Source organism: Simochromis diagramma, unplaced genomic scaffold (genome assembly GCF_900408965.1).
Source record: "Simochromis diagramma unplaced genomic scaffold, fSimDia1.1 OVJJ01000583.1, whole genome shotgun sequence".
Taxonomy (NCBI): Eukaryota; Metazoa; Chordata; class Actinopteri; order Cichliformes; family Cichlidae; genus Simochromis; species Simochromis diagramma.
In genome coordinates, this window is record NW_024387285.1 from 3,218,680 (window position 1) to 3,235,238 (window position 16,559).

General features: G+C 40.3%; 1 protein-coding gene across 1 annotated transcript in view; it reads right to left on the bottom strand.

Annotated features, from left to right (window-relative positions):
• LOC120716149 (stromelysin-3-like) overlaps window positions 1-13,118 on the bottom strand; it is a 34,423-nt gene extending 21,305 nt beyond the window's left edge. The window contains exon 1 of the mRNA XM_040003554.1: window positions 12,830-13,118. Coding sequence (XP_039859488.1) covers window positions 12,830-12,946 — 117 coding nt within the window. The 5' untranslated portion in view covers window positions 12,947-13,118. The remainder of the gene's footprint in view (window positions 1-12,829) is intronic.
• Between the last annotated feature and the right edge of the window lie 3,441 nt (window positions 13,119-16,559).

The following is a 16,559-nucleotide window of genomic DNA, read 5'->3' on the forward strand; positions in this document are numbered from 1 at the left end:
GCTCTGCAGTTGCAGGGAACTGTTGGGTGTACTCATCCTATCACAAAATGATGTGCATTTCCTTTTCCGGTGCCACTCAGAAAAACCTGTGGGAAAAGACACTATCGATATACGTACAGATGAAACAAATTACCTCCATTATCAGTGCCCGTGAATCTTCCCACAGGCCAGTGCAGCTCCGACATTTGCGGATATTGTCCTTTTATGAAATAATGAAGCATGCATGGATGGATGCATCTTCCCTTTGAGCACTAGTTCTCCTTGGCATTTAGGAATTAGCATTTGGTTATCAGTTTACATGCTTGTGGGATGTTTCAAGATGAGACTTTTGCTGCACAATTTATATAAAAGGTGGTAGATCTGTAGGTTTTTAAGACTCATTGTTAGTTTGAAAACAGTTTAAAATATGTGTTACTTTTGTTGGTGCGCAGACTAAACATGGCCCAAATTCAAAATGATAAGGTCAATTTAACACAAGACTCAGATTGCCCTAAATCTTCAGTTTCATGCAGTTTTTTCTACTCTTTGATCTGAATTATGTCACAGGAAAGGGATATTGCTAATATAGTCATCTCTGCCACAATGGCTCCACCTACCTGCTGTTTATTAAACTTTATGCTTTAGGCAGCCAATCAGAAGACCCAGAACCTGCGGCAGGTGGAGACCAGGCTTAAGTGTTGCTATGCTAAGCTCACTGAGTCTGCAAAAGAGAGCAAGGGCCAAACTGCAGTTAAAGCAGTGGAGTTTGAATATGTCTTCAGGAAGAGAAACTCAACGAAGAGACAGCAATCTGTGTGAGGCTACCCGTACTCCTGTCTCAGAAAGTGGAACTGCTATGCTTTGCTCCTAGACTCACTGCACTTGGTTGCACATCTTCACTCTTGACCTGCTGTTTGGACCTTGGTTTTTTGATCTGCTCTGGTTCCTTTGCGGTCTTTCCAGCTTTGCTGTTTTAATTCTTCTTCTCATTGGTGTCCTTCTGAGGGTTTCTGGTTCCTGCCTCCTCTAATGCTGATTGTCCTCTTTCACGGCCGTGAGAATGTGCAACCCAGCAGAGCACTGCACTGAGGTAACCTTGACCTCAAACACAGATAGACTTCAGCTGGGTGTGTTGGTGGTTACTGTCACCATACATGGCTATGTTTTTTGGGAATTTGTGGCTTAAAGGAAGGGCGAGAGGAGCTAACAAACGCCATTTTGAGACTGGGGATGAACTGAGGGGTGAACCAAGATAAATATAATAATAATACACGTTCTGACAATTGGGCCATGTTCATTAATATGACAATAAACCATTTTATATGACAGAAAAGACAGAAAGGAAAAGCATAAAAAAGTTCTCCTTAAGAGTTTTCACCACTGACAGAGGAAATAAATCAAACATGAAGCATTAAACCTGCTTAAATTAAATGCTTCATTATGACAGAGGATTTTGCAGTTATAGCCACAGAAAGAAGACGCTAATTATTTACACTTAAGGTGCAGGATAATGAAACAAAGCTATCCAGTGAACGGGTTCTGCAAAACATTATGTCACCTGATTGCAAAATTAAAAGGCCAAAATGTATTTCAACCCGTCGTGCATCATTACCTTGATGTTACAGAGGTTTTGCAGTGCTGACAGAAAGCCAGGTCTAACCTTTACTATATCAAAAGCCCAACATGAATTCCCATTAAAGCCACACAACCTGTAAAAGCAAAATAATTAAACGAAGAATGCTTATCTGAGTACGGTCACAGTGGTGCATGTGCTGTGCTTAAATGAGCCTGACTCGCTCGGCTCTGCAGGACTCTGCTGTGTCGCTGTTAGGTAGGTTATGGGGAACAAAACCCAGCAGGATTTGTGGAATGTGCTCCAGACTGCAGAAACGCAGTGACTGATGGATCTGGATTGCAGAACAAACACTACGCATACACGGCCCTCCACCTCCCGCGTTTCACTTTGTTTAAAGGAGATTTCAGCTGCTTGTTTTGTTGCAGAAAGCCCTTATTCGTGTTCGGGGGAATGTTTCTACTCATGTCCTGCAGCTTTTCTTTAAATGGCTTGTTAGTGTTGTTACGACTGAACAAAAAGGCCTTTTAAACAGAGTCCCCCCCCATGAGATTTCGAAGGCAGCCTTGGAAAGCTTACACCTTGTTCGGCTTCTTTCTGCTCTTCCTTGAGCACCAGTCTGATGCAAGCTTTCTGTCTCTGCGCTATTATCTGCCTTCCTGCAGTTCATACTGACAACAAAAACTTCAGATAAACAACAAAACCCTTATCACGATACGATGTGTTCTGAAACTTATCTATCTAATGGCTGCTGATCTTAAACTGGAGGAAAACATTACAAGCACAGAACATATCTTACTTGGCAAAGCCTTTGAGTTCATGTTCATTTAGTTCAATTACAGATTATGCAAAATGTATCACATATTTTTTTTTATCATGGCTTTGAGGTTTTGTTTTCATTTTTTTGGTCATTCTGTTGCACTTTTGATGTTTCACTTCCTCTCTGCCAGTTCACCTCAAGCAGAAACAGTAAAACAGTACAGCTGGTAAGTGCCAAAAAGTGCAGTTCCTCTAACGGCCACTTGAGGCTGTCTCCACAAGTGAGTCAATCGCCACAGATTCCCATGTTAACATGTCCAACTTTGCAGAAGAAACATATGTTTGCAGCCCGGCATAAAAAAAGGTTTTTGTCGTCATGTACAGTTCCCTTCGCCTTATTAACTGTATGGATGTTTTTGTTGTAATGACTCATCCATTTGGAGACTGGTGAGGCTTAAAGTTAGCGCTGTGGCTGCTTTAACTGACACACATCCACACAAATGACTGCAGCTGCTATCCGTCTTTTAGGCCTCACCTCGGTAAATTGGAGTCACTGAGGTTGACCTCTTGCTCGTGTTTGTGTTCTTGAGATTGTTCATCTGTGCAAGTGGTAATTACAAGCACAATGCAGCAACGCAGACAGATAAAAACACAATTTAAAAACACCTTTTCATCATCATAAGAGGTCATGGCCTGTTCTAACCTTTAGGCAGCACTGGGGCAATGTCTTCTGTGCAAACCATCCCCAAGCCTCACATAGGCTAACTTAAAAAAAACCCCAAAAAACTTTAAAGGTATTTTGTGATATAAGTTACAATCTTTGCCTGGTTGTTTTTCCACCCCTGGTTGTTATCATCTCAGGTGTTTGAACATAATAACGATAGCTGTTTTGCTGACAGGACAGCACGAAGCCTCTGTGGTTTGTGTTGATGACGGGGATTTGAACTGTGAATCACCTGGACACCAGCCAACCCCGGGCTCTAAACGAGACAGTTTAGACTGAAGCTGCCCCCCACCTGATCCCAATCACATCAGTGCTGAGGTGAGCGAGTGTCGGCTTTCGGGGTCGTAAAACTATACCTGGCGCTGGGTACACGGGGTTGGGGTGTGGGGGGCACTGCTTGGTCATTTCAAAGAAATCCTGTTGAAGACTAAGCCTCCCCAGCTGTGTGTCAAATGGACTGTTTGACCCGCGTGACCCCGCAGTCATAAATGTGCCTGATTCCTAACAGGTTCACTGACGTTCAAGGTTAAACCCAAGCACAGGTATTATCTTCACCTAAATGTGTTTTAGTTTCTACTCGAGATAATATCTTAGCCGATGTCGTTGATGAAATGCAGTGAAACAGAATCTGAGGTATTATTTTTCCCAGTTAGAAAACAAGCTGATGGATTTTTAATCTTCAGCAGATAAAAAGTTAATTTCAGACTCCGAGTGCAGCTCCAAACAGCATATATTTAACCTAAAAGAAGAATCTTTGGAAAACAATGAGTTTTTTGGGGGTATATTTTAGGATAAACGTGTTCTGTCTTACCAACATTTTAGGTTGAGCTCAGTTATTTGAAAGACCGCTTTGTTTGATGCCACCTCCACAACTTTGCTGATGAGACTTGGATGTTGCAGGTGTGCACACACAGACAATGGAAATCCTGTCAGGAGAGTGTGTGATGATGTTTGAGAAAGAAATGAAAAACTACCTTCAGGACAATTAATCTGTCACTTTCTGCTGAGAATGCAAGTTAGCGATGAGACACGAAATCTCCAAAAAGCCCGAAGGTGCTCACTCACGCTGAGAGCATGTGGAGGGGGTGTGCGATGGTGGCGGCGAAGGGGGTCATCCGTTACATGCACGGACACATCTAGCTTCTGGTTACAGTGTTGACAAGATCTGCAAGAAGCAGTGCAGGAGATCTGCGAGTGGTATTTAGAGAGCACAGAGAGACAAGTCTGGGCACGGTGCGTCTGAAGAGCGTCTCCAGTCTGACAACAAATCCACCACAACCCCCCGCCGGGTCACTGATGTGACAGAGAACCTCCAGGGAGATGGTTTCCACTCGTTTGAAGAAGAAAAACACTTTCATCCACAGCACATCTTCACACGAGCAGAGAGGTCCCTCAGTTAATATGTTACAGACATTTGGGAAAGCTGTTAGTGAAAGCACATGCAACTACTTCTGGAGTAGTTATTCCAACTTCATATTTTTTAACTGAAGAAGGAAATTACCAGAGGAATGTACCTGTGATGACTTTAGTTTATATGTTTATACTTCAGCTTTTTGTGAATGTTTAATGACTGGTTTAACTTTAAATTTTAAAGCCAGGTTTCTGCTGGGCCACTGACATTCCTTAGTGTCCTTTTGTATAGTCTTTGACAGACACAGAGCATAGACACTGATCGAAGGAGAGTTCCTATTATAAATTTAACTCTTTTGTTCAATTTCATACTATTTATATAATTATTTCACCATCACAGCAGACAAAACCTTTCAAACGCTAACAAACACAGCTGGAGTCAAGAAATGCACCTCTATAATACTGAATAAAAGTCTAACACAGTAAAAATGTTACAATTACCAACCAAAAAAGCACAAACGTAGATACTCACTCACTTTTCTCTGCATCTGAACTGTGTTATCGCTGGCATTTTTCATAGATTCAGCTAAAGAAATGGGGGGAAATGTGTTTTTGTGTTGAGTTGCTATAACAAAGTGCTAAAAGATACTATTTGAAATTGTTACTTTGCTCAGTTGTCTGTTATTGGTAGAGACAACATTATTTCATCACTTAAATTAGGTGTCTCTTTATGCTTCAATGATTTATAGTCAGAGTTTAAAAATGAAAAGAGAGCCAGTCTCCTTGGAAGCAAAATATAAAGAAATAAGGGGTGGCTCAAGATTTACTGCATATATTTGCCAGATTTGTTAACTGTAGTTTTAGGATAGACATTGTTTTTATTAAAAAATGCATCTGGGGGAGATTCTTCTGAAAAAGTCACATTTTTATAGACCCTTTGCTTCAGTACAGCAGAGTGAATTACGTCCACACAACATGTGTTTTGAATAAGGACCGTAGAAAATCTATAACTGCAGCTTAAGTATAAAGGAAATTGGCTACATAAAACAAGGAAATTATAAAATTTGATATGAAAACATCTTCTTGAAACTCAGAGAGTAGCACAGACTGGTGAAAAGGGAAAAGGACCCCAGGGTGCGTCGATGTCTGAAGAGGCGACAGGTGATGCTGCCAGTGCTTCAAACAATGGTCTTTTTTATGGCAGAAAAACAAGAAGTGTAAAGATTTTTTCATCAACATGATATCTGAGTATCCAAAAGAAACGGTCTAAACCTAATCCGGATAACAGGAAGTAAGTCATAAGTGAGTGTTTACTTGAGGAGACAGATAAGGATTCAATTTGAAGGGTGTGCTCTTACTGAAACAACGGGGAAAAGGATTGCTTACAGTAGGAGAACATTTATTGTACTAGATGGGGGGTGGGGGTGGGGATGGTGGGAGTATAACAATTTTTCATCAAGAAATACTTTGTTATCTTCCTTCTTACTTCGCTAATCCAATTTATCTTCTGATGATCAGAAACACCCGGCAGTTGAAGGTGATACAAACCATCTGGGCATCTGCTTGAATCTCTTATCTTTCCTGTCAAGAAAAAAACCAAAACGCTTCCTCATATGACCTCAGACTCGCAGATCTCCTGTTCGCCTGGCCGCAGGATGATTTCACTGCTGATTGTGATTATTAATTAGAGAAAAACCCCAGGAGAGCCAGTTACCAACCAGGAAAATCAGGCTGCCCTGGCTTTTCTTTAAGGTTACTGTGGTGTGATTTGCTATTCGGCTTTTAGAGAAAAGTAAACGACACAAGTAAGACGTGCCAGAGTTAAAGTGAGGACATCAGGTACAAGCCTTCAACATCTGGACTATAGTTTGAACAGGATTTCTTTTCAGAGAAGGGAAAAATCCTGCAGTAAGGCACCAAACTTCCTCTTTAAAGGGGGTTCTTCTGCCCCGCTGTTGCCAAGTGCATGCACACTGGCTGTTGCTGATCTTGCTCTGATACTGTTTCTAACTTTTGTTGTGTAAATAAATTTTAACTGAGCATTGCTGTAAGCTACAGAAACACCTCACACGTACGGCAAAGAAGGGCCAAACACAACATGTGTGCAGTCTAACTGAACTTAAACGATAACATTAAAGAGTCCTGGATGTCCAATAAGCAGTGGCCTTTTCAGTAGCTATGCTATGCTACCTGAATTCTTTTCCTTACCTGTTTCTGAGCTGCTGTGGGTTAAAAATCTTTAAAATCTTTGTTATGCCTTTCAGCCTTCAATCTTCTCCTCCTCTTTTCTAGCTAGATGCTACTACTACTGCTCTGCAAGCTTCTATAATTTGGCTCATAGACAGTAGAAAAGATGCACGTAGCCTAGAGACCTGAAAAGTGAAGCCAATAGGGAAGGGCATCACAACTTTTTTACCAGCCAGCGGGGGGCATTACCTTTCATTGAGACATGACTCCAACTCATGTGATCCATGAGCTCTGTAAACTCTTCCCTGACGACTGTGGTCATTTTTTTTGCCATTTCACCAATCACAAATTATTAGCCAATGAGCACGTGCAGTGCCCTGTTTCTCGCCCCTCGCTCATCACATCTGGTTTCAAAACACCAAGATGGCGACTGCAAAAATGCTGTGCTCAAGGCTTCACAATTACAGAACTTCACCACCGACTGAGTAACATCAGCCTGCATCAGTCACGACTACTTGGTGTACGGTTCTAACAGAACAAACAGCAAATCTGGCACCAGAAGATGTTTAACTCTTGAGAAGAACGTATGCGCTGTGTCTAACAGATGTGATTGATTGGTCACGTTCCTACCACAGATTAATCAGGCTCAAGTTTTATTGGGGACTGGACCAGTAAAATCCAAATATTGTTCAACAGATTTGTTTTTACAGTAACGCAGTTTGAGCTTTAGCACCAACCTGAAACGCTGCATGCCAATACAAACAAGTGGGTGACATCACTATATACAGTCGCTATATATACTTTTATATGTAGCCTATGCACTCATAATCTTTTTGGGTGCATGAGCAGTGCTGCTCGAACTGTGTAAATTGAGTTTTCAGTTGTTCTTTATTTAGTTTAAGACAACAAAACAACAGGTGAGACCTGCTCCTACAAAACACCCGAGACAGAAATCCATAAATCCATCTTAGAGTCTTAAAGACTTTATTATGAATACTTTATAAGTGAGAATCAACAGATTTTTCCCACATTACAATATTATTGCAACGCTTCCCTCTCGGTGCCATATTATTGCGATTTTTAATATATTCTCACATGCTGAGTGCATTATGGTGAATTACTGCTTAATCACATTTTTTCAACTGCAAATTATGTCCTCAAAGTAAAACTTTGTCTTTATCTGTTTTATCTAATAAGATAAAGTTATCAGATTTCAGTTATTTTTTTCACTAACACCTAAAGACTAAAGATGGAGTCTGTCTGATATCAGTCTGTGATTACATTATTTTTTGATGCCTCGCTGAATTTGTAGATTTCCTCACTTAGAAACAAATAAATAATCTCTAATTTCATTTAGTTCTAGTTTATTTTGAACCAAGACGGACAAAATATCAACCAAAAATCCATAAATAACACATTATATAAAAGTTCTGAACTGATTTGGGTGTCATTTTGTGACATACGTATTTGATGCCCTAGAATTCAGCCAGAACTCCGACTCCCAGAATTCTGTGTTGGAGTTTTTTCTGTTGAGCCGATTTAATGTAGATTTGCTAACATTAACTCATAAATTTGATGAATGAAATGAACCCTCTTATTCATAGTAATCCCAGAATATTTTAATAAAATAATGATAATTGGTGTTTCTGTATTGCCACTCAAAATATCACGATACCATTGCTATATCGATTTTTTCCCCCAACCCTTTCCATAAAATGTTTGCCTCGAGGCACGCTGGTTAGGTTACAGCCTCGATGTCATCCAGCTTTCTTGCATCTACACTTGCATCTAACCAGAAACTGCTGCAGGTGGGCAACTGGTTCATGTGCCGCTATGACGAGCTCACCAAGGCTGCAAAGTGAAACTACCTCCTGCAGCAACAGTCCAAGAGTATGAAGTCTGATCTTGTGTGTGCACACCTACTGCCCCACTACAGACACAAATACAGTGTAATTCTCTGGGAGACATTGCATTCAGTCAGTAGAGTAACCTGAACTGGAAATATAAAGGTCTGATACCCTCCACCTCCTCTCACCTTATCAGTAAAGGATTCAGAATGAGGCTCCTCCTCTTAAATAACAAGTTTTTAAGTGTATCCCCTTCCTGTGGTGTCTCATTCGACAATTTCAGCCCGCTGCAGCTGTGACCCAGATCCGCTTGATGGGAACCTAGGCTGGCTCTGATGTCACCATTGCTCTCACGGTTCCCCGGCCAATCCCTTTGCTTGAATGGCATCAACGTGATGGAAAAAAACAGACCGGGAAAACCAAGGGGCACTCCGGTTTTACTGACAAAAGCGAAATGCAAACAGTTAGCTCTTACGGCCCCCTTACCCCAGAGAAAACAGGCGCTATGTATCCCACTGCCCTGAATGCCACAGACACACGGGCCTGCCCGGGCTTGTGTGATCGCTCACTCTGTTGTCAAAAAACAGAGAAAGAGAGAAAAAGCTGACAACACTGCAGATTACAGTTTCCCATGAAATGACCAGAAGTCATAAAAGCATTTTCGCCACAGGTGCAACATAGTTCTGACAATGTGTTGCTAGCAAGGCAATATTTTTTCACACCGTGACAATATGTCATAACAACACTGCAGTGATCTGATGTCTGATTACTTTAAATTAAAAAAGAGGAAAGAATTGAAAGAATGTGGAAAACAATATGTGAAATTATTCAAAACAATGGTAGCACAACAGCAGGGCAGGTTAACATGTCAGGCTGTGATCAGCTGACCAATGCTGCTAGCTCAATATTCACTGCTCTTTGTGGATTTAGCCAGCTATACTTTACTCTGACCACCACCAGTGGGTAACGGGTGAAGTGTTTTGCCCAAGGACACAATGACCGAGCTTGTCCAAGCCAGGGCTCGAACTGGCAACCTTCCGATTACAAGGCGAACTCCCAACTCTTGAGCCACGATCGCCCTGGTATTGTGTCAGTGATAAGTTTCAGCAGATATCCAAAGCCTATGAATCATGTTGAACCTGAAAAAGTCTGACTGGTACGTGGTATCACTAAATTAAGGATTATTTTGAACTGTCAATCATGCTAAGCTACTCTACAAACAGTCTAAAAAATATAAAAAAAAATATACAGACCTGGAAATAAGTAAAGTATGTTCCTGTCTTTGCAAACTGGGGTCAGACAAATGCACCGTGTTACAGGCCCTAATCTCCACCATTGATTATTCTTCACGTAAATCATCACCGGAGTTAAAATGTGTGACAAAGCATAAAAAAACAAAAAGAAAAAATGAAAACAAATTCCGAGCAGCGAGACTTCTTTATAGGATGTTGTCACCTCAATGCTGAATCATCTCTCGTCTTATAATTTGACACGGCATTGAGGGTCAAACAAGCTACACAAAGCCCCGCATCTGTGATAGTCACAGAAGCATCTAGAGAAGTATTTCATAGCAAAACATGTTCATTTTCAACTTTGTGCTATCAAACAAACCATAGAGTGCTTTGAAGAATCAGATTCTATAATGGAAGAAAATACAATGCTTTATAGCACTGACTGATTAGGAATGGGGCTTGGATAGCAAGTTAGCAGTAACACGCAGTCAGTAACAAAGATATGCATAACCCAGACCCAGACCCCACACTTTGAGCTGTAATCAGGTCCTGCTGAACCGTCCTCTTTACATCATCCTAAATGTCTCCTGTAATTCAGTGGGAGAAAAGTGTGGCTAAAGAACTTGCCTCTACCAGTGAGAGGAAGTTACCATAAAGTAGAGCAGACATCAGATCATGGATACCAGCTCTCCTGTCTTATACAATACTGCTCCACTGCTTAAATAAAAAATCTTGTTTACTATTAAGAAAACTAGAAAAGAAATACTGGGTATCTTCTATTATTGTAAGCAGATTCATGTTATCTTAATTTTTCACTTGAATTCTTGATTTTTACTGCACCCTAAACAGCCATTAGAAAGTTACTTCTTGCTTTAACTTAAAATATTGAATGTTGAAAATGCTTAAAGATTATATGACTGTTTAGACTAGTTTCCAGTTGTGTAGCAATGAACAATACGTTCATTCTGTCTGTTTGTTGCAAAAAGTACTCAGACTGTATAGAAATCGATGAAGAATTGGACCCTACTCTTTACTTGCTGATGGTATTTGCTGATATCGCTGTTAGTATTTGTGACAGCTGAAAAAGGAAAGTTTTATGTAAAAAAAAAAAGAGCCGGGAGAAACACCATTCAAACATATAATGAGCTGATGTTGCATAGTTTGTCCACCAGAGGGCACTCTGCAACTTCCCTGTGTTTGGACTGGCACAAACACAGTAACCAGCTGCCCTGAGCCGAGTCAGGCAGAGTGTTAATGGGTAATCTTGTTGTAAAAATAAAACATTATTTTTAAGCTGCATTGTCATATAATTTCATTTATTTAATTCTTAAATAACTACACATAACAGATATGAGTGAAATCTGTTTATGTTGTGCGTGCCTGAAAAATATCACTTCCTGGTAATAAATAAAAGGCCCTCATTCCAGGATAAATATTAGGGAGAGGACGTGCTACCAGTGTAGTTATCAAGAGCTCAGTCGGAGTTACAGGCAATTGGAAACCAATGACAACATATTTATAAATGCTGTATTCCAACCATACCAGTAGATCATGCCAGGGCAGCAGTCACTGGCACGAGTCCTGAAGACTCGTACAACAAAGTGTATGAACCTGCTACCAAACTAGCTTGCTGTTATGGTAGACCAGTCCTGGCATGTTCTCACCTGATCAAGGACCTGGTGTTAGCTTGGATTAAGACCTTTACAGGAATAGCTTTCCCTGCTTTAAAGTTCAAAACTCGCCATTGCATTTCTCATGAAACAATTGGTTGTTAATTTCCCAGCTGACAGATACACTTGCCTTAAAGTATTTTTATTTCTCTGGAAATCTCTTGTCAGGAAATCTTTACATCTTGTGCTGTGCAACTTTTGTCCAAATTGCACTGTGTGTAAAACATAATGCACATTATTTACTCTACACATCAGTATCTGAAAATAGGTTAAAAAATTCTTGTTAACTTGTAATCAGAAGAATGTAATCATTATTCCGGGTAAGGATTACGTTCTTCTCTGTAACTGCATATGCGAGCTGCCAGATTGTTTTGATAAAATGCGTTTTTGCTGTATACCTATAAACAGGACATTCCTTAGAACAAGCATCCGTGTTAAACAGGCCTTCACTGAGTAAATAACAGTTAAATAATCTAGAAAGGAGTCACGTGAAGCAGGAGGAGCCGTGTAAGCAAAAACACGGATTAAAGGAGTAGTAAACATAGCTGAATCTTAAATTACAATGCTAGAATAAATAGTTACATTAAACAACACTGCAGCATGTGGTCAAGTCCCCCATAATGGCAACAGACCAAACAACTGCTAAATTAGAAAAGCCACCACAGCACATGACAATGACAGAAAGACGCCATCATGCCGGGGCCATATGGAGGACCCCTCACTTTTATGGTGTTGTTGACAAAATGCCTTTAAGAGCTGTTATTACAGCTTCTTGCCCTGCAGACAGACTGCAGGAACCCTGCAACCTTTATTTTCTCTCTCCCTCCTCCCAAACCATCAGATCCTCATTACATCCGAGTCAAAACCAAAACACTCTGCTGTCACCCTGCGTGCATGCAATGCAGAAGACGTCAGGTTTGGCTGCAGTCACGCTCGTGGATGCTGCTGCTGAGCAGACAAAAAGTAAACAGTGATGATAGTAATTTCTTCAAAGTAAGAGCAGCTCTCGGGCTAATTACAGTGACAGGTCAACTGCTGTGCGCCCCTAAAATAGCCATTTTCTTAATTACAACACAAAGGTCATTGGTCGTGATGATTGAAAGCCACGCGCGTGCACGTGCGAGCACTTTTGCAGCTGGAGAAACACGTAAGAAAACCTGGAAGTAATTTCAAGTCAAGCCGTTTTTATGCAACAATTAATAGCGTGTTTATTCTGCAGCAGACTCTAAAGTCTGCACGGTAAAGCGGGCTATTGTGCACGACTGTGTGCACATGTGTCCGTGTGTGTTTTAGGGGGCGTTGGGGCCGATTGTAGCAGCAGAAAGAATGAAGAAAGCAAACACTGCACAGTCCTTCAAAATGAAAAGCAACAAGTCATGTTTGATACGTGCAACAGTGTCAGAGCTGAACCACTCATTCAAAGTTTACAAACTTCTGCAAAAGCACGGATGCTTCGACTCGGCGACAAGTTACAAAAATGGGGAAAAAACAGGCGTGCTCCAACTCACCGGTGCCTCTTTGTACCTGCTGGACCCCCGCGCTGGAAGACAAAGCATGACCTGTAAGTACTGCAGCGCAAAAACACAGCAGCACACGACCAGAGAAGTCCGCATCATTGCAGCCATCGGAGCCGTGGTGGTGGTGGTGCACAGGAGAGCTGTTTTGCGCAGTGCAGAGCCCGGAGTCACACCGCTGCAGGATCTGGGGCAACTTATATAGACAGATTTCTTTGTTCTCAGTTTTTTTTCTCCAGATAGACTTTCTTTTTTTTCTTCTTCTTTTTTCTACAGCCCCGGGCTGATAATACCACCCGCTACCATGTGACTCGTAACCCTTTCACTGCCACGCCTGTCAACGCAAAACAGATGATGTGGATGGCTTTGGGATTTTCACCCACCTGTTATTTTTTATTTATTTATTTCAGAGACAAGATTAAGTTTAACCCAGGATTAAGTTTAAGTGGGGAAAGTGCATGAACTATAAAGTCAAACACAGCGGAACTATTCAGTACTTTTAGAAAAAAATGCAATGCGATTATTCTGAAAACAAGATGAAATAAGAGTGAGTGGGAGAATTTTTTTTTTAAACTTAATTTCCATAATCACGCAGGTGGCATGTAATCGGCTCTGTCTGTCTGTTTGTTTGTTCGCAGTTAACACTTTTCAAGATATCATTTTTAAATTCTGTGTGATGGTAAAAACCAAAAACAGCCAGAGCTGATTTATTCTTCCTGAAAATATGTTCAAGGTCAAAGTCAAAGTGATCTACAGCAAATGTGAAAATCAATAATCCCACTTTTTAAACATTATCCTCAAACTTCACATCAATATACTATTGAGTCATATACCATATGGAGAAAACTGTACAGCACACTTTTTATTAAAAAAAAAAAAAGACCTACAAGATCACACTGGCGCCATAAAGTTGGCAAATTCACACAATGCATGAATGTGTCTCCAAACCTCATTTACGTTACAGCTTATAGAAGCCAAAGTTTTCAGCCAATTTGGCTCCGGCCATATGTGCAAAGATAATAAAATAAAACATTTCAATATGTAATTCTTCAGTGTCACAGGTCAAAGGTCAGGGTCAGGTGAATTAGGAAAAAGCTTTAGTTTCCATTGGATGATGCCCAAAATGTAAAGCAATAGATTATGTTGATGTCATTGGGCGACGTAAGCATTTTCTTTGTTTGAGATCTGGAGAATCTGATTTTTCAACACATAAATGTATGAATTCACAATAACACACAAAGATTAATACACTACTAGATTTCCATAGTACCAATCCTGACATCAGCATTAATAATCTATAAAAACTGTTGATATCATCGCATTGTAATAAAAAAAAGGCTGACATCAGCATGTTGTAATAAGAATATCATAAAACGTCAGAGTTTTAGGATTGTGTTCGGCCTTCTGGTGGAATGTAATGGTATCACATGCAAAGCAGGTGTGATTTAAACTTTTTGTGTTGCCTGACACCAAACCCCCTTTTCTTGGTAACATTATGGGTGATTGTGCCAGCACATTATTGAGTTAGGTTAGGGTAAGCACTTATACAATGACATAATTCTGAGTGCATCATTAAGAAATAAGACTCTGAGTTCATTTCCAATAAGTGTTATTACTAAAGATTTAAAACCTGTAAATCAGGGTGTCCTTACTTTCACAAAATTCCCTTATTGTTGGAAGTGGCTGCAGTGGAACTGCTGCCAATCTCACCTCTGTTAGGACTGTCATGTCATGGAAACTTTATTACTACATTAGCTACAAACACCTGGAAGGGGTCTGGCCAGAACTCTAGAAGCTTCAGGTGGGTTTAGTGGGTGACTGGTGAGGACTGGACCTCAAAGTTTGTAACATTTAACTAAACAAATGAAAACTTTGTGTCTGTACATGGTTTTTAATACTCTATTAAAGCGTAACATGTCTAAAAGTAGACTTGTAAGTGATAACACTGGACCTATATGACCTTTATAGATGAGTGATGTACCCCAAGGAAGAGAGGTTATCCAGAGATTCCACTGGATTCAGTGTAGAGTCTGTAAACATATATAACTGAGTCATTTTAATTGTAATAAAGCTTAAAGTTGTGTATGAATAAGGACAGGCCTCCTTTGATTGACTGGTGTGCCAAAAGATATAACTGATAGATGTCTGCTTTTACACACCTCTGATTATTTGAGCTGGTTTTCTGTCCACTGTTTCAAGGTTGTGAACACTGCTGCAGTCTATCCTGGCTGCCATGGGGCAAGAGGCGGGTCACCTGTCTGTCACAGCGCTAACACACTGAGAAAGACAAACATTCCCACCTATGACCAGCTACGAATGGCCAATTAACCCAACATGCATGTAGTTGGACTGGGCGAGTGAACACAGGGAGGAGGTACAAACCCAACCTCTAGACTGCCACGTCGCCCGCTTTGGAGCATTTTAATGTAATTTTGTGACAACTAATATGAAATGATGTGTTTATTGTAATAAGAGCCCTGTTTGTGTGTGTGTGTGTGTGTGTGTGTAATTGAAAAACTTAATAGCCAAATAATATCATATAGGCAGGTCAAAAAACATCAATTTCATTGACTGCAAACTTTATTCCAAAACAGTTTTGTTTCATGAATGCAAACTAATTAAATTCATGCGTGCTTCACTTTAATGTAGCTAGCAGTAAAGCTCTAGCTAACCATTTACATAAAAAGCGTGCTTGCATGTGGTTTTCTCTCCTTGTGGTGTCATAGTTGACCCATCATTAATACATCGTTCATTACTACATTACGGCATTAAATATAACACTGATAGATTAATCCTATTAAATCCATTAATAGAATTTTGTATGAGTAATCTGAATTTGTAAAGTAATTAGTAACTGAAGTTACAGTGACCCCTGTCTAGGGCAGCCCTGTGACACCTGTGACAGCTGTGGCTCCAGCCCCCCTGCAGCCACGAATTGGATAAGCTGTGGATGGATGGATGGAAATCGAAGTATTTTAGTTGCACAATTTAGCTTGTACTTGTTGTACTTTGTTACTTTCCAGTACTGCTAATATTTGCCCAATAGAGTTTGATGAAAGGACACTTAGTATGATAATACTTGACCTCTTAGGGAGGAGTATGAGTGAGGTGAAGTTTTTATAGCAATTCAAGGAGTGTGTGTGTGTGTGAGTGCGTGTGTTGACGCAAAAATACTCCCTTCGTGAGGAAAACCTCTTTGTGAGCCGGTGTGAGAACACTTCTGTAATTATAACCACTAATAGCGGTAAAGAATTTAGCAGTGCCTTTCTGTGTAATGACTGTCAGGTTTCTGAAGGCTATTTGAACGTGTAAAAGGGTTTCAATAAAATCTGATTGGCTGACAGGGAACTGCAAGCCCTGCACCACATCAGGCCTGTTATCTGCAAGTGTAATGACAGAGAAAAAGGAAAGGCTCTGTAAGAAAGTAACACTACTCATTTCTGGACAGGAGACTGTAATTAATGTTACTGCATGCAGATGAATTACGTAAACAGGCTGATTTAAAGCTTGCACTGGGCTGATGAGAGTATATATAGAGAGAACCTCAGCACGACACGGTTGTTTTTGTCCACGGTGACAAATTAAACTGTAACTGACAGTTTAATTAATTAAACTGTAACATTTATTATGATTAAAAACAAACATTTGCAATTTCAAATCCTATAATGAATAACACCGAAGTCTTTCAGTGTAAGAAACCTTTATTCTTTTGAGCATCACAAAC